Below are 25,648 nucleotides of genomic sequence, written 5' to 3' on the forward strand. Positions count from 1 at the left end.
TAAGAAACTCCGGAACAGGAACTGGAACAGACTGTAATGAGGGTTGAAAGAGAGATCGTAGAAATCCACTGCTTCAGATTGTAGAGATGGAAACTTGTTGAACAGGAACAACTTGGAAAGGAAAGTTGAATGTCAATCTAGAAGACTCTTGAAAAGGGGAGTCTATGCAGGTTCCACATCTGAAGATTTTAATAAGCTGAAAAATAGATATAGAAGAAGAAAACATCATGAGGGTGGGATAATGGGAGGGATAATGCTCACCTCCTGTCTTTCATAAAACCCATATTTTCTGTCACCTAGGATAGGAAAATCCTAGAAAGCTAAATTTAAAATGTGAGGAATATGTGCATAAACGGGATCCAAATTCCGTTGACCGCACCAACCAGTCCAAAGTTTCCAGGCTGATTGGAAAGCAGTTCTGGTACCCAGAGCCTAGGCATCCGCTAGGATATTTCTAGTTGACTGAGAAATTTCTGATTTAAAAGAGTTTGACCCGAAATTAGCCAAGCAACCAGCAGAAATCGATGGGAAAGAGTCAAAGGATGAGGATTCCCTAATGGGTCTAGCAATAGATTTTAATGATTAGGAAGAATTCTGGGATAGACTATCAACATTGTGAGAATGTGTGGGAACCAGGATTGGGACGTCCACCATGGAGTGATCAGGACTATAGTTTCTTTCTGGATGGATACTTGCAGGAGGACTCTGGGGATTAGAGCAAATGGGGGAAGGCATATAGAGTTTTTGTTGGCCAACTCTAAAGAAAAGCATCTACTCCCAGAGCTTCCGGGTTGGGTTGCTTACTGAAGAACGGTGGAAGTTGGTGATATTAAGGGATCTAGTTTCCAATCGCTGGAATCTGTGAGGTATCTAGAATTTCAGTCTGCTATAGTATTGGACAGACCTGGGAGATATTCCGCTCTTAAGGTAATGTCCCTGTCTAAACAAAAATGCCAAATCTTTGGCAATGTTGGCAAGAATCTCTGATTTCGTTCCTCTGAACAATTTATGAATTAGACAGCTGAAATGTTGGCCAGATGAAGAACACAACAATTTGAGGAATCTTTTGCAAAACTCTGAACAGCAAAGAAGCCGGAAAAATTGCTTGTATAGAAGCAGAAAGGAGGCCTATTATACAGGCTATGGAACGCAAAGAAATAAGATCCTTGTTGAGGATAGATCGAATTAAATCGAAGGTTTTCAGTTTTTTAGGAGGAAGGCTTAGAAGGGTTGTGTAAGTATTGATGAGAAACTCTAGAAACTCCAATTCTTTGGAGGGAATAAGAGTGGACTTGTCGTAATTGATCAAAAAACCTAAATTGACTAAAAGTGAGAGGGTCCAATTCATATGAATATATGCCACATGTTGAGATCTGGCCATGATAAGGATATCATCCAGATAAATGAAAGATGGATAGGGACTGTTAAATAGGCATATTTTGGATCTTTACAAGCCAATCGTCTGGTAGCAATAGATCTCTTAAAAGATGGATGCTTTCCATCTTTAAATGTTGGTAACGTACAAAGTTGTTTAAAGTTTTTAGGTTTATTTGGGTCTATCTTGATGGTAAGATCCTTGTTGTTGAGCTCTATACTGGGGGCCTCGGAGGGAAACATGGCCCCGACTTTTCCAAGCCCTTGCAAAAACCTTTTTGGAAAATACTTTTTTGAGAGATGATTGAGCCTTATCCAATGTTGAAAACAATCCTACATACTGTGAGATCTCTTTTATGAGCTGATCTCCGAAAAGGAGACCTTCAGTAGTGGATGTTGCTTCTGAGAAGGCCAAGTGGGCCAGTTGGGGATCTAGTTTCATAAGAACTGCTCTCCTTCTTTCGGTGATTAACATTCCCAAAAATGCACATGGCCCGTTGGGCCCAACCCCTGTGCTTCCTCAGATAAATTCAAAATTTTTGAAATAGTACCTAAAAGGTCTAAGAATTTGTCCTGACACAATTTAAAGCTGCGGTCAATGCCCTTTTTTGGGGTTTTACCTGATTTTTTGAAGATATTTTATTAATATTGGGTCTAGCTCAGGTGTTTGAGCCGCATTCAAAGACATGGTGGGTCTCGGACATTCAGCCCGTAATTTATTGCGTGTTTTGTTATCTAGACCCTTCTTTATCCAATAGCTTATGAATCTTTCAAATAGAGGATTGGGTGTCCACTCTCCCTATAGGGGATGCTTTATATGGGAAGGGTCAAAAAATGGGACACCTTGACTATCTAAAATACCAGACTCTGTATAATCTCACTCTGATTCATCAGGAAAGTAAGAGGGGTCATTATAATCCGAATAAACTGAATTATTATCTGAATCATTATAATCAGAGTCCTCAGTATAATCAGGTTGCTTATGATGGCTAGAGGCTTTCTTAAGTCTATGATGGCTAGAGGCTTATCTAGCCTAGCTAGGGTGGCAATATCTAGGTTTTACTCAGGTGTAAAGGTACTGACTATACTAAAGCCCAGCAGTCTGATTGTAATTGGAGTTTCCGCTTCTTTTGCTGTTACAATTTTATTAGAAGGTGGTTCCTTGGCAAAACTTTTGGACAGATTGATTTTTCATATGGCTTTGTAAAAGTCAATCTCAGATTGAGTGTAGTCAAATGGATTGCATAGTCCATCATTTAGAACTTTCGACAATAGGGCAACACAGTTCTCTGGCAAAGAAATGTCGGTAAGAGTGATAACATTATGGGTTACGATTCGTGTCTCCATGTGACACCTTTGCGTTTTCTCGGTTTGGCTCTCCAATGATAGTTTGGATTTTTTCTTGCCCCTTCAGGTCCGTTTCCTAAAGGGGTCTTGCCAGAAACTTGCATTTGATAGCTCTTTGGGTGGTATTCATGTCGTCTGAACAGCTTGTTTCGGAATCGGTAGTCCCGAATTCTGATACTTGTCGTTTCTGGTTACGTCTGAACTGTGCTCTACGATTTCTTTTGATGTTACGACGTGTGTTCCAAAAATTGCTGGCATATGACTCTGAGATGAGTTTAAAACTCTTGTTTGGTTTTAAACTCGTAATCATTGGTGATGTTCAAATATTCCTTTGCATTTTTTTTCAAGGACTATACTAAGTAATTTCATGGTGTGCTCTGTGAATTCATGAATTCATTGTCTTCTGTGAATTGGGATGGTGTTTTATATACCCTGAGCCCACGGGGTACGCGTCCACTTTCAAGGTAAGATTGCAATGAATTAATTGTCCAAAAAGATATAATTTCTTTATCTGTCAAAGATTGGATTCAAAGCTTTATACAAATGGCTTCAGGTACAGTTAGAAATGAGCGAATTCTTGCAAAATTTGATTAATCAGATTTGCCAAACTTTCCAAAAATGTGTTTCAGTCCGAATTTATTCGCAGTGAATCACTTTTAAAAATGGCTATTTCCGGCCTACAGAGAGCCTCAATAGGGGTGTAGAACATTTTTGCCTTGCTTTAACACGCATAGGGTGGTGCTGGGTTAGTAAAATAATACTGTTTTTCAGTATGACATGCAGAGGCGTCGCTGTTAGAATCCCTTTCGCAGAGCGGCACAATGACAGAGCCTGGATGGGGCATCAGTATGAGGAAACCATATAGTGGCTGAATGACACAGTGTGGACGTGGCGGCAGCAAGAGGAGACCATATAGTGGCTGAATGACACAGCATGGAGGTGGCGGCAGCATATAGTGGCTGAATGACACAGCCTGGAGTTTGCGGAAGCATGAGGAGAACATATAGTGGCTGAATGACACAGCGTGGAGGTGGCAGCAGCATGAGGAGTACATATAGTGGCTGAATGACATGGCCTGAGGTTGGCGGCAGCATGAGGATACCACATAGTGGCTGAATGACACAGCTTGGAGTTGGCGGCAGCATGAAGAGAACAAATAGTGGCTGAATGACACAGCCTGGAGTTGGCGGCAGCATTTAGTGGCTGAATGACACAGTCTGGAGTTTGCGGCAGCATGAGGAGAACATATAGTGGCTGAATGACACAGCCTGGGGGTGGTGGCAGCATGAGGAGACCAGATAGTGGCTGAATGACACAGCCTGGAGTTTGCAGCAGCATGAGGAGAACATATAGTGGCTGAATGACACAGCCTGGAGGTGGTGGCAGCAGCATGAGGGGATCATATAGTGGCTGAATGACACAGCGTGGAGGTGGCGGCAGCATGAGGAGAATATAGTGGCTGAATGACACAGCCTGGAGTTGGCGGCAGCATGAGGAGACCAGATAGTGGCTGAATGACACAGCCTGGAGTTTGCAGCAGCATGAGGAGAACATATAGTGGCTGAATGATACAGCCTGGAGGTGGTGGCAGCAGCATGAGGGGACCATATAGTGGCTGAATGACACAGCGTGGAGGTGGCGGCAGCATGAGGAGAATATAATGGCTGAATGACACAGCCTGGAGTTTGCGGCAGCATGAGGAGAACATATAGTGGTTGAATGACACAGCCTGGAGGTGGCAGCAGCATGAGAAGAACATATGGTGGCAGTATGAGACAGCTTGGAGCTGGCATCAGCATGAGAAGAACATATGGTGGCAGAATGAGACAGCCTGGAGGTGGCATCAGCAGCATCAGGAGTCCTGAAAGTGACCCGGTGACAGAGTGGTGTGGTGGGTGGCAATACTAGTACCGGGTGACGAAGGTGGGTGAAAAAAGGAGAACTTGACATCAGATGTGTGGCATCAGGCGGGTGGCAGGATCAGAATAGTAGCGGAGGTAGGTAGGCAGAAGTAAACTGTCTCTTTTGTAAAAGTGTTAGTGTGCACAAGTAGGTATTGAGGATATGCATACGTAAAACTTCAAACAAAAGTAAAGGTGTGCAAAAAACACCATGTGCCACCTACACCACCAAGTATTGATGTGATGCAAATACCTCAAAGAGGTGGAAGGGAAAAACATATGGTCCACTGTAACCAGTGGGGGTAAGCCCTTTCCCTGTAAGGCCCTACTGTCGCATTATTAATTCCCTTCTTGGGAAGTGTTACTCGCCCTAAAAAGGGAAGCCCCACACAGGAACCTCTCCCTATTTCCACCTACAAACACTGCCATTTCCCAGGGTTTTTAGGTAGAAATAGGGATTGGTTCCTGTGTGGGGCCACCCTTTTTAAGACGAGTAACACTTTTCTCGAAAAGGCGGAATGGAACAACGTAATGTCTATTGTAGCAGGTGGCAGTTAAAACTTCCCCTGTAAGGCCCTACTCTCGCCCTTTTTAACCCCTTAAGGACGCAGGACGTAAATGTACGTCCTGGTGAGGTGGTACTTAACGCACCAGGACGTACATTTACGTCCTAAGCATAACCGCGGGCATCGCAGCGATGCCCGTGTCATGCGCGGCTGATCCCGGCTGCTAATCGCAGCCAGGGACCCACCGGCAATGGCCGACGCCCGCGATCTCGCGGGCGTCCGCCATTAACCCCTCAGGTGCCGGGATCAATACAGATCCCGGCATCTGCGGGAGTTCGCGATTAAAATGAACGATCGGATCGCCCGCAGCGCTGCTGCGGGGATCCGATCATTCATAACGCCGCACGGAGGTCCCCTCACCTTCCTCCGTGCGGCTCCCGGCGTCTCCTGCTCTGGTCTGTGATCGAGCAGACCAGAGCAGGAGATGACCGATAATACTGATCTGTTCTATGTCCTATACATAGAACAGATCAGTATTAGCAATCATGGTATTGCTATGAATAGTCCCCTATGGGGACTATTCAAGTGTAAAAAAAAATGTAAAAAAATGTAAAAGTAAAAGTAAAAAAAAAGTGAAAAATCCCCTCCCCCAATAAAAAAGTAAAACGTCCGTTTTTTCCTATTTTACCCCCAAAAAGCGTAAAAAACATTTTTTATAGACATATTTGGTATCGCCGCGTGCGTAAATGTCCGAACTATTAAAATAAAATGTTAATGATCCCGTACGGTGAACGGCGTGAACGAAAACATTTTTTAAAAGTCCAAAATTCCTACTTTTTTAATACATTTTATTAAAAAAAAAATTATAAAAAATGTATTAAAAGTTTTTTATATACAAATGTGGTATCAAAAAAAAGTACAGATCATGGCGCATAAAATGAGCCCCCATACCGCCGCTTATACTGAAAAATAAAAAAGTTATAGGTCATCAAAATAAAGGGATTATAAACGTACTAATTTGGTTAAAAAGTTTGTGATTTTTTTTAAGCGCAACAATAATATAAAAGTATATAATAATGGGTATCATTTTAATCGTATTGACCCTCAGAATAAAGAGCACATGTCATTTTTACCAGAAATTGTACGGTGTGAAAACAAAACCTTCCAAAATTAGCAAAATTGCGTTTTTCGTTTTAATTTCCCCACAAAAATAGTGTTTTTTGGTTGCGCCATACATTTTATGATATAATGAGTGATGTCATTACAAAGGAAAACTGGTCACGCAAAAAATAAGCCCTCATACTAGTCTGTGGATGAAAATATAAAAGAGTTATGATTTTTAGAAGGCGAGGAGGAAAAAATGAAAACGTAAAAATTAAATTGTCTGAGTCCTTAAGGCCAAAATGGGCTGAGTCCTTAAGGGGTTAATTCCCTTTTTGGCAAGTTTTACTCACCCTAGAAAGGGCGGCCCCACAAAGGAAACTCTCTATTTCCACCTAAAAACCCTGGGAAATGGCAGTGTTTGTAGGGGGAAACAGGGAAAAGTTCCTGTGTGGGGCTAACCTTTTTAGGGCGAGTAACACTTGCCAAGAAGGGAATTAATAATGCGAGAGTAGGGCCTTACAGGAGAAGTTTTTGCCCCCCAACGGTTACAATGGAACATACGTTGTTCCCTTCCACCTTTTAGAGGTCTTTGCATCACATCATTACTTGGTGGTGTAGGTGGAACATAGTGTTTTTTTGCACACCTTTCCTTTTGTTTGATTTCCCAAAAATTTGGGGTACATATTTTATCCTAAGAAAAGTTACATTTTAGCTAATGCATATCCTCAATACTTACTTGTGGTCTGATGCCGAGGAATGTCTGTAACTGGGAAGCAGCACCTTAAATATGTTTTGTACTATCCGTATTTGTGAAGTGTTGGTGTGGCACAATGGTAAATCTACTCTAATGCATCAGGCATTGGTGGGTGAAAATTCTGACTGATCCATGCCTGATTCATCTTCACAAAGGTCAGTCTCTCCACATTTGTCAAGGACAGACGAGTTCTCCTTGGGGTTACTATGGCCCCTGCCGCACTAAACACCCACTCTGATGGCACACTACCGGCCGGGCAGGACAGCTTTTCCAGGGCAAACTCTGCTAGTTGCGGCCACAAATCAAGTTTGGCAGCCCAGAAGTCCAGCGGATCTTCAATGTGTGTTGGTATGGTCAAGGTATGTCAAGGTATGCCACCACCTGCTGTTTCAGATCCTGCTCTATGTCTACCTGTTGCTGATGAGTTGCTTCACTATGCGGATGAAGAAAGCTACTCATCAGCGACTGTAGACTCTGATGGAGGTGGTACTGCTCCTGTCACCCCACCCTTCCCCAGCAGCCATGGCAGTGGAAGGTGAGCGCAGAGTACCCCCCTGAGTCAGATCTGGGAGAAGATGGACGATGGTGCAGATAGACATCAGCTAACTGACTGCGTAGGATGTTTCTGTAGTAGGTCAGTTTGTCCTCCCTCTCAGTGGGTGTGAAAAAGGCCCCATTTTGTACTGGTAGCAAGAGTCCAATAAGGTGGAGAGCCAGAAGTCATCTCACTGCCGAATGGTGACAATTCGGCTGTCACTACACAAGCGAGCATGCATCGTGCCATTTGTGCAAGTGACCAATTTATTTCTTGTCGATCAAGTTTTTTGATATATGCCCTGATTTGCCCTTGCGCGTTCTTTTGTGTGGGTAAGACGATAAGAAGTTTATTTACCCGAGTATGTGAACATTTTTATTCTGTCCGTACCAGAAAGGGAGCCCCTCGCTTAATAGCCCACATACAAGAACACTACAATGGAGATTATAATGTGGTAGCCCTTGGGGGGTGTATGGTAGTTGGGGTGTTGTTTAGGTAGATGAAGGGTTAAAGTTAACCCTATAATTCGTGACGCCAGGCTGAGGGCTAGTATGCTGAGGTAATTCTCCGGCCTATCGCCGCCCTTCCCAGTAACGATAGGTGCATGCACAAAATGACTGAAGGTCCACAGGGTACTTGAACTTGAACATGGATAAACTTTACTGAAAGGCTTGCGGTACATCCAATGCACAATAACAGTCTCAGGCAAACAGTCTCTATATAGTTCAGTGACTGACAGTTGTTGCGGACCTTGAATAGTAATACAAGTCTCTGAATTTAGGGTAATTTGCGAAGATCCGTCCGGATTTAGGGGATAGATAAGGTCCGGTGATCTTGCAGCGTGCTTAGGGATTGATAGACTCACGATTCTGAATAGATCAGCCGTTGCCGCAAGGCTCGGGCCTAACTCACTGCGGAAGATAGCTGTGCAGATCCTGCTCATTTGATAGCCCGGGAACAAGAGAGAGAACCATGGCCGCCGCTCCCTTATATGGGCAGAGGCGGGGTTGTTTTGATTGGTCTGAATATCTGTCACTCACCGTCACAAAGCATGGTGGGTGCAATACGTCACAGGGACCTCCAAAGGTCCTTAAGCAAAAAACCATAGAGTTTACCTGATCACGTGACCCGCAGGTCCTGCTACGCTCCGGACAGGTAATTAACTAGCTATATACATTAGTACTATTATATTTACATAAATCCTGACTAAACTATTAGTTTAATGACTATCTAGATGAGAGGTGACAAGGGGCAGACCAGACAAAAAGGACCCGATGTCCTAGGGACTCTGGCTATGGGGACCTATATACACAGGTACCGGATAGGATGCGGTACCGGGACACCACAAACCCCAATACTTAAGATAAGTCGACCTCAACGCCTGTCCCCTAAGACAGAGGGACTAGGCCTAGAACAGGATGATCTATAAATTTGTTATACATTCTAAGTAAACATGGAACACATTTACATTCTCTGATACTCTCACTAGTATTTGGACTAGACAATAGAAATCTATCTAGACATTGGTGCTATCTAGACATTTAAGGAAGCTATCTAACCTTTTAGTTTCTATCTTCATAGACATTTTATTAAGCTTATTATACACTTTAAAGCTTACTAGACAATTAGGCAGCTATCTGACATGTAGTTGCTAGCTCCTAAGACATTTTATTAGCTCTCTACACATTTTTATGAGGCTAAACTGAACATTAGTACAGCTCTCTATACTTTTAGTTTCAAGCTGACTAAACAATTTTATTATCTCACACATTTTATTTGCCAACAATAAGTTACCTGTTAGTACACAAAAGTTCTACTGGCTAGCCGGAAGCTAGATCACAGTAAGGATGGCTGCTAGGGTCTATTGGCTACATGCTACTTACCCCTAGAGCACTTTCAAAACAACCTAACTAGGTTATTCTTAGAAATACATGTTTAATTCTATATTCGCAAGAGCACCTACTGGCCAGGCAGAGCATCTCACACACGCAAAGAAGGAGAAGAAGAAGTGTACCTAACAGTGGCAGGAATTGAATTTCAATAGGCTACAATTCCTAAAGTGTTTTCTTAAGTGAGACATTTACTTTGGTGTATGCACTAGAGAAACTTGAGGTATTACATTTAAGTGAGTAATCTAGAGTACTATGTGTGCAAGTACTATTTTAAGGGGAATCTTCCCTATTATTTTTGTTGAGACAGGTGCTAGCGATTGGCGACAGCAATAATACTACCCACCGGGTGTCACCTGTTGAGTTACCTACTAAAACACCTTTAGCATTCTATACATTTGTATGTACAAAATTTATTTATGTTTTTAGTGTTGAGTGTACACGTGCAGCACGTCGATATTTTCTGTGTACAGCTCTGACTCACTTTTTGTGTGCATAGACATTAGACTATTTTTTTATGTACAACCCTTATCTATTTTTTTATGTACACAGACAAGGGGTACCTTCCTGTGTACAAGAACCATATACATTTTTACTATACAGACTTACACAATTATCAACACTCCAACATGGTTCAAGCGCATTCACCTGATAATTGCAACATTTATCATAAGAGTTCTTATGAAGCTGCTAGTAAATACATAAAATAGATGTGTAAGGATCAGCAGTCCACCTACACTAAGAGTTCAATTAAAGGGAAAGATAAACACGGCCTTAACCACAACTCAGCCGGGTACAGTCCTTAATGAATCTCCTACAGGCTAGGAGTCTCTTGACTTAATAGTCAGGCACAAGCTTAGTGGTTACGTTGCTGAACTTTGAACTGGAACAATCTTAGCACAGTCCTACTAGGCACAATTCTTGAACATGGTTGCTGCAAAATAAAAGTGGTTAACATAAGAAACAATAGGACATTACTTTAGAGTCTCTTCAAAGAATATTCTTCTTTACTCTTCTAGTGCCTCTCTGGGTTCCTCTGTATCTGCCAACATCAGGGGCAGGATTAGAATTGACATAGCTTTGCCACACCACATTGGTGAGGATTGAGTGGTGGATGGAAGCTTGGGAAGGGGTTATAGGCTTACTAGCCGGGATCAAAGTGGGGCAATAGGGCTTGAGTACCATCTCCAAACTAGGATGGACCCATGACTCTTTCGTTGGTACCCTGGAAGCAGGCAAACTCTCCATGTCAGAAGAGGGCCTTGGTACATACGTTGGTACCTGTGCAGGAGGCAAACTCTCATTGCTCCGAGAGGGCCTAGGTACGTGCGTTGCTACCTCTGGAACAGACAAACTCTCATTGCTCCGAGAGGGACTAGGTACGGTCTTTGGTGCCTGCAATTTGGGCTTACTTTACTGAACTTGAGCAGGACTTGACTCTCGACAATATGTAGAAAATGAAGAACTTGGCTCTTTGCTGTACATAGAAGATGATGAACTAGACTGTTCAAGCTCCTCCTCCTTGGGTACGCAGGTGGAGGCTTTAGGAGCAGATCTTTTTGGCTTCAAGTTGAAGGGATCGGACTCCCAATCAGAAGGCTCTGGAGAGGGGTGTACTCTACTATTTCACCCACCTCCAAGGTGTAGAACTTCTTATGGAGATATGGCCTTTGCACTGCTCGCCGGTTTACGAGGATGGTCTGCCCAGTGTGGCAGTCAAGAAGTGTCCCATAACCTCTGACCTTGTCGAACTTGGCCACAGTTGCTCTTCTTCTTTCTAATGGCTCCTCTCCTTCTCAGGGATGATCCCATTTGCGTATGTACAATGCCTTCATTTCTTTGGTATTTTCTTGATAACACACTTTCTCTTCATAAGGCAAATGCACATGCTTGGGGGCATAGAGTTCTTTGTGTCGGGCCTTTAACTTTTCCATCAATTCGGCCAGCTCGGCTTCTTGACGGGCCCTTTCTTTTTCTGCAGTTGGGATTGGTGGGAGTGGCTTCCCAGGTAATGGTTGAAGTACTCTGTGCATGTACTCGATCAGCTCCGGCTCATCTCCGAACACCCATTGCGGCAATTTTGGTGAGCACGGTCGTGCACTTGGCAAGCTTGATCGAGGTATGACCTCAGGGCTGGAGGAGGAAGAATAGGCCGCCTCTGGCGGGGTACTCCCAGCAGACTCCTCCGATGGGATCTCAGCCCACGAGCCCGGGGTTCTTTGGTGAGGGGACAATCTCACCGGTGATGCACCTCCCGGTGTCCCTGCGCTCTACGCTGGAGGTGTCTCTGGCCAATCGTCGTCATCATCAGGCAGTGGGGGAAGATTGCAGGCCCCCTCTTCGTCTAATGACATCCGCTGCAGACGGTCAGCAAGTTCTTGGAAAAGTCGGGCTGCGACTGCCACAACTTTCCGCTTTTCCGGCACCATTTTTCCAACTTCACCACGTGGAATGTCTGTACTCTCCGGCTCTCCGTGCAGACTGAAGAGGTCGCTGTGCGTGGCGTCTTTTATAGTGGGCTTCTCCAAAATGGCGCCCGGCAGGAATTACGTTATCGGTGCAGCCCCGACTTCCGGTCCTTCCTGAGACGACTATCTCTGATTACCCTTTCGGCTGCAACACAACAACTTGGTGGCCACGCCCAGGGGCGGGGCGTGGCACAGCACAGGCTTTCTTCGCGCACTTTTGCGGCAGCAGTTCGGCTCCGCCTGTGTCGACCGGACCAAAGGATCGCAGCATGAACTCATTGCGCAGTTTACACATTTCAGTTGCTGATAAATCTTCGCCTCCCCCCTTACTTTTCTCGCGGCCCCCTTGAATGGTGCACCATGGACACCGCTCCCGTACACAGCAACACGGTTTACAGCACATGAATAAAGTTTGTTTTCTGTGGGGGAGTACACTTTCACTAGTGGCAACTGTAGTAGGCACACACCTGAATCTTGTTTGCGATGTCAAAAAGGCTTTGTGGTAGCCCTTGGGGGGTGTATGGTAGTTGGGGTGTTGTTTAGGTAGATTGGATAAACTTTACTGAAAGGCTTGTGGTACATCCAATGCACAATAACAGTCTCACGCAAACAGTCTCTATATAGTTCTGTGACTGACAGTTGTTGCAGACCTTGAATAATAATACAAGTCTCTGAATTTTGGGTAATTTGCGTAGCTCCGTCCGGATTTAGGGGATAGATAAGGTCCGGTGATCTTGCAGAGTGCTTAGGGATTGATACACTCACGATTCTGAACAGATCAACCATTGCCGCAAGGCTCGGGCCTAACTCACTGCGGAAGATCCTGCTCATTTGACAGCCCGGGAACAAGAGAGAGAATCATGGCCATCGCTCCCTTATATGGGCAGGGGCGGGGTTGTTTTGATTGGTCCGAATATCTGTCACTCAGCGTCACAAAGTATGGTGGGTGCAATACGTCACAGGGACCTCCAAAGGTCCTTAAGCAAAAAACCATAGAGTTTACCTGATCACGTGACCCGCAGGTCCTGCTACGCTCCGGACAGGTAATTAACTAGTTATATACATTAGTACCATTATATTTACATAAATCCTGAATAAACTATCAGTTTAATGACTATCTAGATGAGAGGTGACAAGGGGCAGACCAGACAAAAAGGACCCGACGTCCTAGGGACTGGCTATGGGGACCTATATACACAGGTACCGGATAGGATGCAGTACCGGGACACCACAATAATGTTATGAAATTCGCCGGTCTACAAATAGTCAATTCGCCTCGCAATGTGTTGTATATGTTTTTTTTCCCCTTTGTTTGTATTGCTGATTATGCTCACCTGGTGAGCGCGCACATAATCCACTCCTGTTTGTTCAGTCCTGAGCGTTGGCTTGATGAAGCTTGTACATCACGCAAAGCAGTTACCATCCCATGGACGCACCCCTTCATCTGCTATGACTGTACCTGAAGCCATTTGAATAAAGAAGATTTCGGTCAGAGTGGTAAGTGCTATTGTCTTCATTCTCTCTGTCTTTTTAAAATCTTAAAATAACTCCCATACACACACCATCACCCCCTGTGCTTGTTTCATGTGTGACCTGCCAAGGAGCTGCCTTCAGAGAGCTGAGAAGGTCACATTGTTAGAGAAACAGTGACTATAGATAAGAAAGGTATGTGCCTCAGCCAATAACACACTGAATCGCTCTCAACTCCTTGAGGAGAAGGGAGCTGAGGAAAAGGGAGTGTGACATTGAAAAATGACATGTTGTCTACACCCAGCAAAGTGTAGACGACAGTCATCTTGTGTGATAAGAACTACTGGACTTCTTGCCTGGAAGAAAAGCTGAGAGAAACAGGATATGTGACCAGTAAAGATTACACTTTGTACATTTTAAAGTTATATAAATTGAGCATTTGCAGCTGTATAAAAGGTAATTCCATTTGGCTGGAGTTCTCCTTTAAAGGTAAAGCTATTGCAAAGAGAGCAAATCCACTATAGTAACATTATTTCTGGAATATCTGGTGATATTTTTAATAGATGTAAATACAAAATATAATCAAAATGTGGGTTTCTATTTAACTATAAACAATATTTAAAGGGACATTCCCTTTATAGATATTAAATTAAATGGTTATTAAATATAGTCAGTGCTTGATAATTTTTTCTTGTTCCAGATGGTGATTATGTTACAGCACACAAAACCAACATCAAGATCGTGTCCTCGCCATATAATATTGCACTTATTAGGACTCCATCTTATTTCATACCTGGTGCTCCATTTAAATTAACAGTAAGAATTTGTATTGGAGAAGATAATTAAATATTTTAAGCAGATTTAGCTTTTGATTTGGGTGTGCAATGCTGCCCAAGAACAATGTCAACAAAATCTGTGAAGTTTTTGGTTACATATGGCATACTGAGGGAGAAATTGCATTTGGGGTGGTAAAAGTACATATGAAAAGAAAATGTTAATTTTTTATAGGAAGAGGGTCATGTGACACATCAAACCTATTGGGAATTTCACAAGAAAAACAATGATGTGCTTGGTTTTAAGGTAACTTTATTCTTTCATGAGTTATTTACAAGTTTCTGACCACTTATAAAATGAGTTCAATGTGCTGCCCATTGTGTTTGATTGACAATGCAACCCTCTTCTCCCACTCTTCACACACTGATAACAACACCGCAGGAGAAATGCTAGCACAGGCTTCCAGTATCCGTAGTTTCAGGTGCTGCAGAATGGGCAAAACAAAAATTGGAACAGGACCCTCAGTTTACGCAGAAGATTTTGTTCAGTGATGAGGCAAACTTTTATGTGAATGGTGAAGTTAACAAACAAAATCACCGACCCACATTGGATAGATCCCCCCAAGACTGTTGGAACATAAAAATTTATGGTATGGTGTGGTATATGGGGTACAAAGATAGTGGGGCCATTCTTCATCAATGGAAACCTCAAGGTCACTGGATATGTGAATTTGCTACATGATGTGTTTCCCTCTTTATGCACTGAAGCTGGTACATTCCCTGAGTTTTTCCAGCAAGATGGTGCACCACCACATTATGGGTGTCAGGTCCGAGCATTCCTAGATGAACAGTTTCCTGGAAAGTGGATTGGTTGTCGTGGGCCAGTTGAATGGCCCCCAAGGTCTCCCGATCTGACCCCCAAAGACTTTTATCTTTGGGGTCATCTGAAGGCAATTGTCTATGCTGTGAAGATACGAGATGTGCAGCACCTGAAACTACGGATACTGGAAGCCTGTGCTAGCATTTTTCCTGCGGTGTTGCTGTCAGTGTGTGAAGAGTGGGAGAAGAGGGTTGCATTGACAATTCAACAAAATGGGCAGCACATTGAACACATTTTATAATTGGTCAGAAACTTGTAAATAACTCATGAAAGAATAAAGTTACGTTAAAACCAAGCACATCATTGTTTTTCTTATGAAATTCCCAATATGTTTGATGTGTCACATGACCCTCTTCCTATTGAAAAAAACAAAAGTTGGATTCAAAATGGCCGACTGCAAAATGGCCGCCATGGTCACCACCCATCTTGAAAAGTTTCCCCCCCCCCTCACATATACTAATGTGCCACAAACAGGAAGTTGATATCACCAACCATTCCCATTTTATTAAGGTGTATCCATATAAATGGCCCACCCTGTATTATTGTAAAGTTCTTAAGTCCTCCAATTTCCAAAAAAGTTAAAAGAGGTTTACCAAAGGATACCAACATACCATAGACATATTGTAAATGTGAAATTTCAGCGAGTGATTGGCTCAGCAGGCAGTTTCTGCTCCAATCTCTCATCTTGAAAGCAGGTAGAACACAGAAACAGAGGACCAGAAACAGATTAAACAGGAGCTTTAACAGGATAGAACCAGGGGTAGGTAAGTATAGATTTTTTCCCCCCAAGGTACCAGCAATTATTCTTTTTTTTTATGCCAGAATACCCCTTTAAGGCCAAAATTTTTTTGCATCCTTAACCCCTTAATGACGCAGGACGTATATTTACGTCCTGCGCCGGCTCCCGCGATATGAAGCGGGATCGCGCCGCGATCCCGCATCATATCGCGTGGGTCCCGGCGCTAATCAACGGCCGGGACCCGCGGCTAATACCACACATCGCCGATCGCGGCGATGTGCGGTATTAACCCTTTAGAAGCGGCGGTCAAAGCTGACCGCCGCTTCTAAAGTGAAACTGAAAGTATCCCGGCTGCTCAGTCGGGCTGTTCGGGACCGCCGTGGTGAAATCTCGGCGTCCCGAACAGCTGATCGGACACCGGGAGGGCTCTTACCTGCCTCCTCGGTGTCCGATCGACGAATGACTGCTCCGTGCCTGAGATCTAGGCAGGAGCAGTCAAGCGCCGATAATGCTGATCACAGGCGTGTTAATACACGCCTGTGATCAGGATGAGAGATCAGTGTGTGCAGTGTTATAGGTCCCTATGGGACCTATAACACTGCAAAAAAAATTTAAAAAAAAAAGTGTTAATAAAGGTTATTTAACCCCTTCCCTAATAAAAGTTTGAATCACCCCCCTTTTCCCATAAAAAAAATAAAACAGTGTAAATAAAAATAAACATATGTGGTATCGCCGTGTGCGTAAATGTACGAACAATAAAAATATATAATTAATTAAGCCGTACGGTCAATGGCGTATGCGCAAAAAAATTCCAAAGTCCAAAAAAGCGTATTTTGGTAACTTTTTATAACATTAAAAAATGAATAAAAAGTGATCAAAAAGTCAGATCAAAACAAAAATCATACCAATAAAAACTTCAGATCACGGCGCAAAAAATGAGTCTTCATACCGCCCCGTACGTGGAAAAATAAAAAAGTTATAGGGGTCAGAAGATGACATTTTTAAACGTATAAATTTTCCTGCATGTAGTTATGATTTTTTCCAGAAGTGCGGCAAAATCAAACCTATATAAGTAGGGGATCATTTTAACCGTATGGACCTACAGAATAATGATAAGGTGTAATTTTTACCGAAATATGCACTGCGTAGAAACGGAAGCCCCCAAAAGTTACAAAATGGCGTTTTTTTTCCGATTTTGTCGCACAATGATTTTTTTTTCCGTTTCGCCGTGCATTTTTGGGTAAAATGACTAATGTCACTGCAAAGTAGAATTGTCGACGCAAAAAATAAGCCATAATATGGATTTTTAGGTGGAAAATTGAAAGGGTTATGATTTTTAAAAGGTAAGGAGGAAAAAACGAAAGTGCAAAAACGGAAAAACCCTGAGTCCTTAAGGGGTTAAAGGATTAAAGTGTATAAATTGTCTGGCAATATCCTTTTAATAACAGCTATGAAAAGGTGGGAGACAGTTAAATCCCATTATAAAAACAAATTCAGTCTCAGGCTGGGTATCCACTTAATGAACAAAATAGTCCTAGTAGACACCTTGGAAATATACCATACATACTGGTCTATTACGCATAAGAGGGACTCTATGAACACATTTTATACCACAAAAAGAGTTCAGATAAACCTTGAAAATTTTAATTAAAATGCATATATATTATTAAAGCTTTTTAAAATGCTATATGACAACTACAATAACAATTGTTTAGGAGAGTTATATTCAACATGGGTGTTGGCTCTCACTGTTATAAATTAAAAGTTCATATGCACACTATAGCAGAGTAGGCTGATCTTGTAATCACAATACAATACCTGGTCAGTCATCTTAGACTTCAAGTCAAACCAATGAATACACAGTATTAGGATAAAGGCAAGAACCAGTCTGCCATAAAGTGCTGATTCTGCCTGGACAGCTGCACTAACGGCCTAGTGCAAAACGGATCTCACCCATAATTGGAACAGAGATAAGAACGCCCCCTCCATCCCTACACTTTTGGTCCAGTTTTGTTTGGATTAATGCCTTTGGCCAAATTTGATGCCAAGGACTTTTGCAGACTCCTTGGGCTCTGGAAGGGTGCCCAGGAGATCAAAATCAGGATCTCCATCTCCGAGACAGAGATTTTCACACTTATACTGGTTGATCTTGGACCCCATTGCTTCCAAATAGAATTCCACCTCTGACATCACCTATTGCCCTTCACACTGTAAGAGGACAAAGATGGTGACATTGTCTCAATATGCTATCACCCTCAGAGTGACATCCAACATTGCCTGGTCCATCCTGACTCATGCCAACGTTCCATAACCAGTTCTCCTAAGGAAGGCTATGATGCATCTGTATTAGACACATTTGTTTAACTTTACACCATCTAAGGGTTAGAACATTTTGTGCAATTGTGTTGCATTTAAAGCCACCCCTATTTTTTCTGTGAATAGTACAAAAAGTATCTAAATCATAATAAATGTGGTGCTCAGGATGTAAAATTAGCATTTTTCATGTTATGATACAATAGTATTATTATTATCATCATAATAAAAAATATAATTATAGTATGGGTTATGAGTAACCAGGACTCACTTTTGCAGGTTGAATAAAGCTGTGTTTATTCCAAAGGTAAGTTACAAACCACATCTAATATAATGCACTTCAAATTAGATGTAGAGTGTTACTTACTTTTGGAATAAACACAGCTTGATTCTACCTGCAAAAATGAGTCCCTGTTCCCAAATACCATATTGGTTGTACGAGATGCTGCCCTGAACTTGTGCACCATGCTACTAAGGAAAGTGCAGACCAAGCCATACTGCATAATCCTATTCTGGGTTTGTCTTGCATCCATGAGGCAGGATTATACACTCCCTAACTAAAAATAAAGTGACTTGTCCCACTGTTTGTAGCATAAATTGCCTTACTGAGATTCTGGAATGTTTAGTCAAATCAAGAAAAGACAAATAAAAGTATATTCTTATCTACAATCTATTTCTATGTACTGCTTATTTAAAATAAAATCGGTTTGTATACAGTATACCTGAGCTGTGACACTAACTATAGTTTTGTTTTATAGGTGTCTGTTAAAAACCCTGACATGACTCCTGCAGCAAATGTTCCTGTAGTTTGTGGAAAGGATGAAGGACGATCATCACAGGAAGGACTGGTGGAGCTGAAAATGAATACACAAGCCAGTCAAAAAGAGCTAACATTAACTGTAAGTTTTAATGTTTATGGCTGTTAAACATATGAAATGTATTGTTATTTTTAAGACCTCTTCCATTATTTTTGATGAAGTTCAAGATTACATATAAAGGTTCCACTGTATTCATTGTGAAGCTCCAACCTCTGGGACACCCATCTTTTTTTATTGGATATTTTGTTATGAGGGGGACTAAGTCTTTTGAAATTTTTAGACAACCGAATATTGTAATTTGCCTCAAGTTCTTGTATGTTTGTATGTTATTGTCATGTTTCTTGTATCCTCTGATTCAGTTTCAATTTATTATTAAAATTAAAACTGAAATTAAAATATAGTTTGTCCTTAAAGGACATCTGCAGTGCTGGGCAAAAAAACTTTTTCTTACCTCATTTAATAGGTCTTTGAAAGACCTTTCCAACGATGTCTCCCCCATCAAAATTGGCCCAGTCGTTCTCCCGTTATCAGCACACGAATTACGGAGGAGAAGTGAAAATAAAACTACATCTCCCATCATGCCTTGTGCTTACTTCCTGTAAGCTGCTGCCCTCCACCTGTTCTATCCCCTGAGCAAATTATTATATTGTAACGCCCACATCTCCCTCCCCTATTCATATACCCTCCCCTTCTGCTCATCTCCCCCTCCCCATGCTGGCTCCTGTCCAGTGATGAAGCAGCTGCCTCCGTGCTCACTGTAGTGTGGGCACTGGAGAGTGGAGAGTGAAAGTAAAAATGGTAAAAAAACATAATTGTTTGTCTATAAAACTTTCCTGATAGGGGTCCCTCCATCTTTTTCACAACTCCAACTCCAAGCATGCCCAGTTATTTTATATGCTGTTCGGGCATGCTGGGAATTCCAGCTGTTGCAAGACTACAAATCCCAGCATGCCCTGTCAGCTTTCTGCTGTATCTGCATGCTTGGAGTTGCAGAGGTGACTCCAGCTGTTGTAAGACTATACATCCAAGCATGCCGTGTCAGCTTTCTGCTGTTTGAGTGTATAAAGGAGTTGTAGTTCACCAACACCTCTACTGTATCAGGAGACTCCTGGGAGTTGTAGTTCACCAACACCTCTATTGTATCTCTGTAGTCTCCTGGGAGTTGTAGTTCACCAACACCTCTATTGTATCAGGAGTCTCCTGGGAGTTGTAGTTCACCAACACCTGTATTGTATCTCTGTAGTTTCCTGGGGGTTGTAGTTCACCAACACCTCTATTGTATCTCTGTAGTCTCCTGGGGGTTGTATTTCATACACCAGTGTTTCCCAACCAGGGTGCCTCCAGATGTTGCAAAACTACTACTCCCAGCATTCCCTGGTTGGGAAACACTGGCATACACACACACACACACACATAACAGGGACTACAACTCCCAGCATGTGTCATTCAGTAGTCCCCCTCCCCCCCTCTCACACACAGAATCATCCCCAGTATGATATTTATTCCCTGTAGTCTATACACCACCATCCCCTGCAGTGTAATATGTCTCCTTCACACACACGTCCTCCCCTCCCTGCTCTGTGGTTTGCTCTGTGTTTTCCCCATGAAAACGTGAAACCTCCCTGTGATAAGTGAGGTCCTATGTAGACAGAGCAGGGGAGGGGGGAGGAGCTGTGGACGTCCTCATTCTCCCCCTGCTTGAATCTTATAGATAGGGGCGTTTCTGAGGATGAGCCTATGGCTGCCTCAGAAAGCACCCGCTCATGCATATGCATAAGCAGGGAGGACCTGACGGAGGCTAGGGGGAGCACAAACACTGCTGGGAGGAAGAGATCTCCGTCCCCAAGATGGCGGCTGCAATGTAATGAATAGGGGACGGACGCAGGACTACTGGGCTATGCTGGCAACTCTAATATCTCAGAAACGGCTGCATATAGGTAAATAGGACTAATTGACTGAATTGTATAACTTTTGTTTGGGGAACATTTGGGCAGGGATTTTTGACCACTACAGTTGTCCTTTAAAAGGGTTTTCCATGGGAAATTATTGATGACCTATCCATAGGATAGGCCATTAATAACTGGTCGGCAGGGTAATTGGGGTCTTCTCTACAGTTCCCCAGATGCCACCACTACCACAATGTATGAAGCTGAGGCCTACAGCTCCCATGCATTGTCTACTTCTGGCCCGAAGAGCTGATTTATATAGCGCACACAGATTCTGCAGCGATGTACACTCACAGCGATGGGGCTCACAATCTAAACCTATCAGTATGTTTTAAAGTTAAAATGCTTCTCTAAGTTTGAATCAACAACCTTCATTACTTCATTTATTTTCAGACCCCCTGATATCCAGTATACAGCCAGCCCCCAGAACTAGATTCTTTCTGTGTGCTGAGGAGTCAAGAGTTTGCTGTGGGGTCTCTGTTTTTTTGCCAGTCTGCTCTAGCTACAGTCTGTGTGAGTTGCCTTTTTTTGTGCTCCCACTGTCCTTCTGTTCTACCTCTAAGGCTGACAGAAGGGAAGGGGTTTATTAAGAGAGCCCCTGAGACACACAATGTCTTCTTACTGATTATTTTTCTCTCTATCTGAGCAAAATTATAGGACATTTTTAATAAAGACTATTTAGAAAGCTGTTTAATTTCTATGTGGTGAGGGTGTGATGGAATTACCCTAGGGACAGATGGCATTAACCCATTGTGTTTTACCTCTACACCACCCGAAGGTATACCGCTGGATCCTGGGCTAGGCACGAGGGGCAAATAATGACTCGAATGCCAAGTTAAGGAACTGAGTCAGACAGGCGTAACAGTCTAGACAGCTTGCCTAGGCCCAAGGAGGTGACCACTGACTTCAGAGACCACAGGGCGTGCTGGGACATATAGTGGACTTAGACAATTTGATGCAGGGCCACGCTGACTTGAGACAGACTTAAACAAAAGACAACCGGAGCGCTCCCTTGTGTGGAATCACTTGAGGCACAACTTCAGGACAAATAAATTCAAATGGCCTGCTCACCTTATAATGTTGTGCAAAGGAGGCACAACACTCAGATGCATAAATCACAAAAGGAATTCGGCAGCAGCGGCTTCCCACGCTGACAGACAAGTGCGCACACAATGAAGGAGAGAGCAGGAAGGTGGAAGCCAGAGAACACGCTGCCGAGGAACATCAGGTAAGTCTTGACTGTTTTGCAACAGGGGATGTTTTATTAAAACAACAACAATACATTCCGGTCTGTTCATCAGGCGTGATGAAACCTTACCAACAATCAGTTTATATAGAAGGGAAAACAAGGAAGTATCAGAATTGTCAGACACAGAAATGATGTTACATTCATTAATAAAAACTATCCAGGAATACAGCTAAACGAAACACAGAGAAAAGGAGTGAACATCAATATCCAGTAATACTTCAGTAATACTGGGTTAGTGAAATAATACTGTTATTCAGTATGACATGCAGATTAGAGGCATTGCTATTAGAATCACTGTCGCAGAGTGGCATAATGACAGAGCCTGGAGGTGGCATCAGTATAAGGAGACCATATAGTGGCTGAATGACACAGCCTGGAGGTGGCGGAAGCATGAGGAGAACATATAGTGGCAGAATGAGATGGCCTGGAGGTGGCAGCAGCATGAGGAGAGCATATGGTGGGAGAATGAGACAGCCTGGAGGCGGCAGCATCATGAAAAGAACATTTGGTGGCAGTATGAGACAGCCTAGAGCTGCCATCAGCATGAGGAGAACATATGGTGGCAGTATGAGACAGCCTGGAGCTGGCAGCAGCATGAGGAGAACAGATGGTGGCAGTATGAGACAGCCTGGAGCTGGCATCAGCATGAGGAGAATGTATGGTGGCAGTATGAGACAGCCTGGAGTTGGCAGCAGCATGAGAAGAACATATGGTGGCAGAATGAGACCGCCTGGAGGTGGCAGCAGCATGAGGAGAACATATGGTGGCAGAATGAGACCACCTGGAGGTGGCATCAGCAGCATCAGGAGTCCTGAAAGTGACCCAGTGACATAGTGGGGCAGTGGGTGGCAATACCAGTATCCGGTGACGAAGGTGGGGGAAAAAAGGAGAACTTGGCATCAGATGCGTGGCATCAGGCGAGTGGCAGGATCAGAATAGTAGCTGAGGCAGGTAGGCATAAGAAAACGGTCTCTTTTTTTAAAAGTGTTAGTGTGCAAGTATTGAGGATATGGATTACGTAAAACTTAACTTTTAATAATATTCTTAGGATGAAATATATGTACCCAAAAATTTATTTTAAATCAAACAAAAGGAAAGGTGTGCAAAAAACACCATGTGCCACCTACACTACCAAGTATTGATGTGATGCATAAACCTCTAAAAGGTGTAAGGGAACAACGTATGGTTCATTGTAACAGTAACTGGTGGGCGTAAAAACTTCCCCTGTAAGGCCCTATTTTCGCATTATTAATTCCCTTCTTGGCAAGTGTTACTCGGCCTAAAAAGGGCAGCCCACAAAGGAATCTGTCCCTATTTCCACCTACAAACATTGCAATTTCCCAGGGTTTTTAGGTGGAAATAGGGAGAGGTTCCTGTTTGGGGCTGCCCTTTTTAAGACAAAATAGTACACCACTTAGATGTACGTACATGTATGCACTTATGAGGGGAGTACAATGCGCTCCAGTACGCTTAAAACAGTATTTGTCTACAACACCAGCAGGTGTGTACTTTTGCCTGGCCTTTCACAGTAACTAGGACCTTAAGACTTTAACGGGAACAAAATGGTACACCATTTAGATGTACGAACTTGGTATGCACTTATGAGGGGAGTACAATGCGCTCCACTACACTTACAACAGTATTTGTCTAGAACAGCAGCAGGTGTGTACTTTTGGCTGGCCTTTCACAGAAACTAGGCCCTTACAAAAGGAAACACCACCTATAAACGCACAGGTTACACTTAATAGAAGACAATATGCTCTGCTACTCAACCAGTATTAGGCACTAATAGCAGGTGATTGTGGCTTTTAGTGCTCTGCTCACTCTTACTAGCTGGGTACTATTAGTTTTTAAGTTGTTGTACACACCATTGCTGCAGCACACAGTCGCTGTGTACTACACCCAAAATTGCACTTTCTCTTTCAATCTCTCTCTAGGCTGGATTTGGTCTTGAGGTGAATCGCTGCTGTTAAAATGCTTTTCTGTGCAACACACTCTGCTCTCTGTCCCTCTCTGCAATAGAACGCTGATGTGACTGGCCGCAAGATGGCTACCGATTATATAGGGCTGTGATATCACAGGGGTGGCTGGCTGCTGATTGGCTGCATGCGATTCAGGGTCATCCTGCCTACCCTTGTTCCCGCTTTCCCAGCATTCCTTGCACCATGTCCTGACACGTGGAGCCGCCATCTTAGAAGCCCTGGAGCCTGGACTGCACTAAATAAAGCTTAATGAAGTGATTTGTGCAATCGAATCACGGCAATATTTAATATTCCTGAAATTAGTAACGAATTTGAATTCCTCGGATTCGATTCACTCATCCCTAGTCCTGATATGCATTTTATTTTGTATATGTACATATGTATATTTTGTATTTGTGCATTTATTTATTATTTTGTATAATGTATTTTTTATGGATATTCGAGTGGATCTTTTGGGGTATTTATCTGTAATTTATGGTTTTTGATGAAGTATTACTGGACATTGATGCTCACTCCTTTTCTCATTTCTGATATATCCTTGTTGTCCCTTCTATATAAACTGATTGTTGGTTAGGTTTCCTCCCACCTGATGAAAAGACTGGAACAGTCTTGAAACGTGTTGCGTGAATTATTATTGTTGGTTCAATAAAACCTCCCCTGTTGCAAAACAGTCCAGACTTACCTCATGTTCCTCGGCAGCGTGATCTTCAGCTTTCAACTTCCTGCTCTCTCCTCCTCCTTCATTGAGACAGACTTGACTCGGACTGACTTGAATGGGACTTACTATGACAGACTTCACCCCATTTGTAGCTTACCAGGCTTTGACTTGGACCTGGGGGGTAGCAGTCAAACTTCACCTCACAGCAACTCAGCACTAAAGAGAAAAAGAGACTGAGGAAGCTTCAACCAGGGCTTATATAGAAACATAGAAACATTGGCCCATTTAGTCTGCCCAATAATCTGAATCCTATCAATAGTCCCTGCCCCTATCTTATATGAAGGATAGCCTTATGCTTATCCCATGCATGTTTAAACTCCTTCACTGTATTTGCAGTGACCACTTCTTCAGGAAGGCTATTTCATGCATCCACTACTCTCTCAGTAAAGTAATACTTCCTGATATTACTTTTAAACCTTTGCCCCTCAAATTTAAAACTGTGTCCTCTTGTGATAGTTTTTCTTCTTTTAAATATGCTCTCCTCCTTTACCATGTTGATTCCCTTTATGTATTTAAAAGTCTCTATCATATCCCCTCTGTCTCTTCTTTCTTCCAAGCTATACATGTTAAGGTCCTTTAACCTTTCCTGGTAAGTTTTATCCTGCAATCCATGTACTAATTTAGTAGCTCTTCCTTGAACTCTCTATAGAGTATCTATATCCTTTTGAAGATACGGTCTCCAGTACTGCGCACGATACTCCAAGTGAGGTCTCACCAGTGTTCTGTACAGCGGCATGAGCACTTCTCTCTTTCTACTGCTTATACCTCTCTCTATACATCCAAACATTCTGCTAGCGTTTTCCTGCTGCTCTATTACATTGTCTTCCTACCTGTAAGTCTTCTGAAATAATTACTCCTAAAACCCTTTCCTCAGATACTGAG

General features: G+C 42.9%; 1 protein-coding gene across 1 annotated transcript in view; it reads left to right on the forward strand.

Annotated features, from left to right (window-relative positions):
- The window catches only part of LOC130355875 (A.superbus venom factor 1-like), a 266,587-nt gene that overhangs the window by 81,586 nt on the left and 159,353 nt on the right, over positions 1–25,648 (forward strand). The window contains exons 12-13 of the mRNA XM_056556718.1: positions 14,049–14,164; positions 18,812–18,952. Of these exons, the coding sequence (XP_056412693.1) occupies positions 14,049–14,164; positions 18,812–18,952 (257 nt within the window). The remainder of the gene's footprint in view (positions 1–14,048; positions 14,165–18,811; positions 18,953–25,648) is intronic.

The sequence above is a fragment of the Hyla sarda genome, chromosome 1 (assembly GCF_029499605.1).
Source record: "Hyla sarda isolate aHylSar1 chromosome 1, aHylSar1.hap1, whole genome shotgun sequence".
Classification (NCBI taxonomy): Eukaryota; Metazoa; Chordata; class Amphibia; order Anura; family Hylidae; genus Hyla; species Hyla sarda.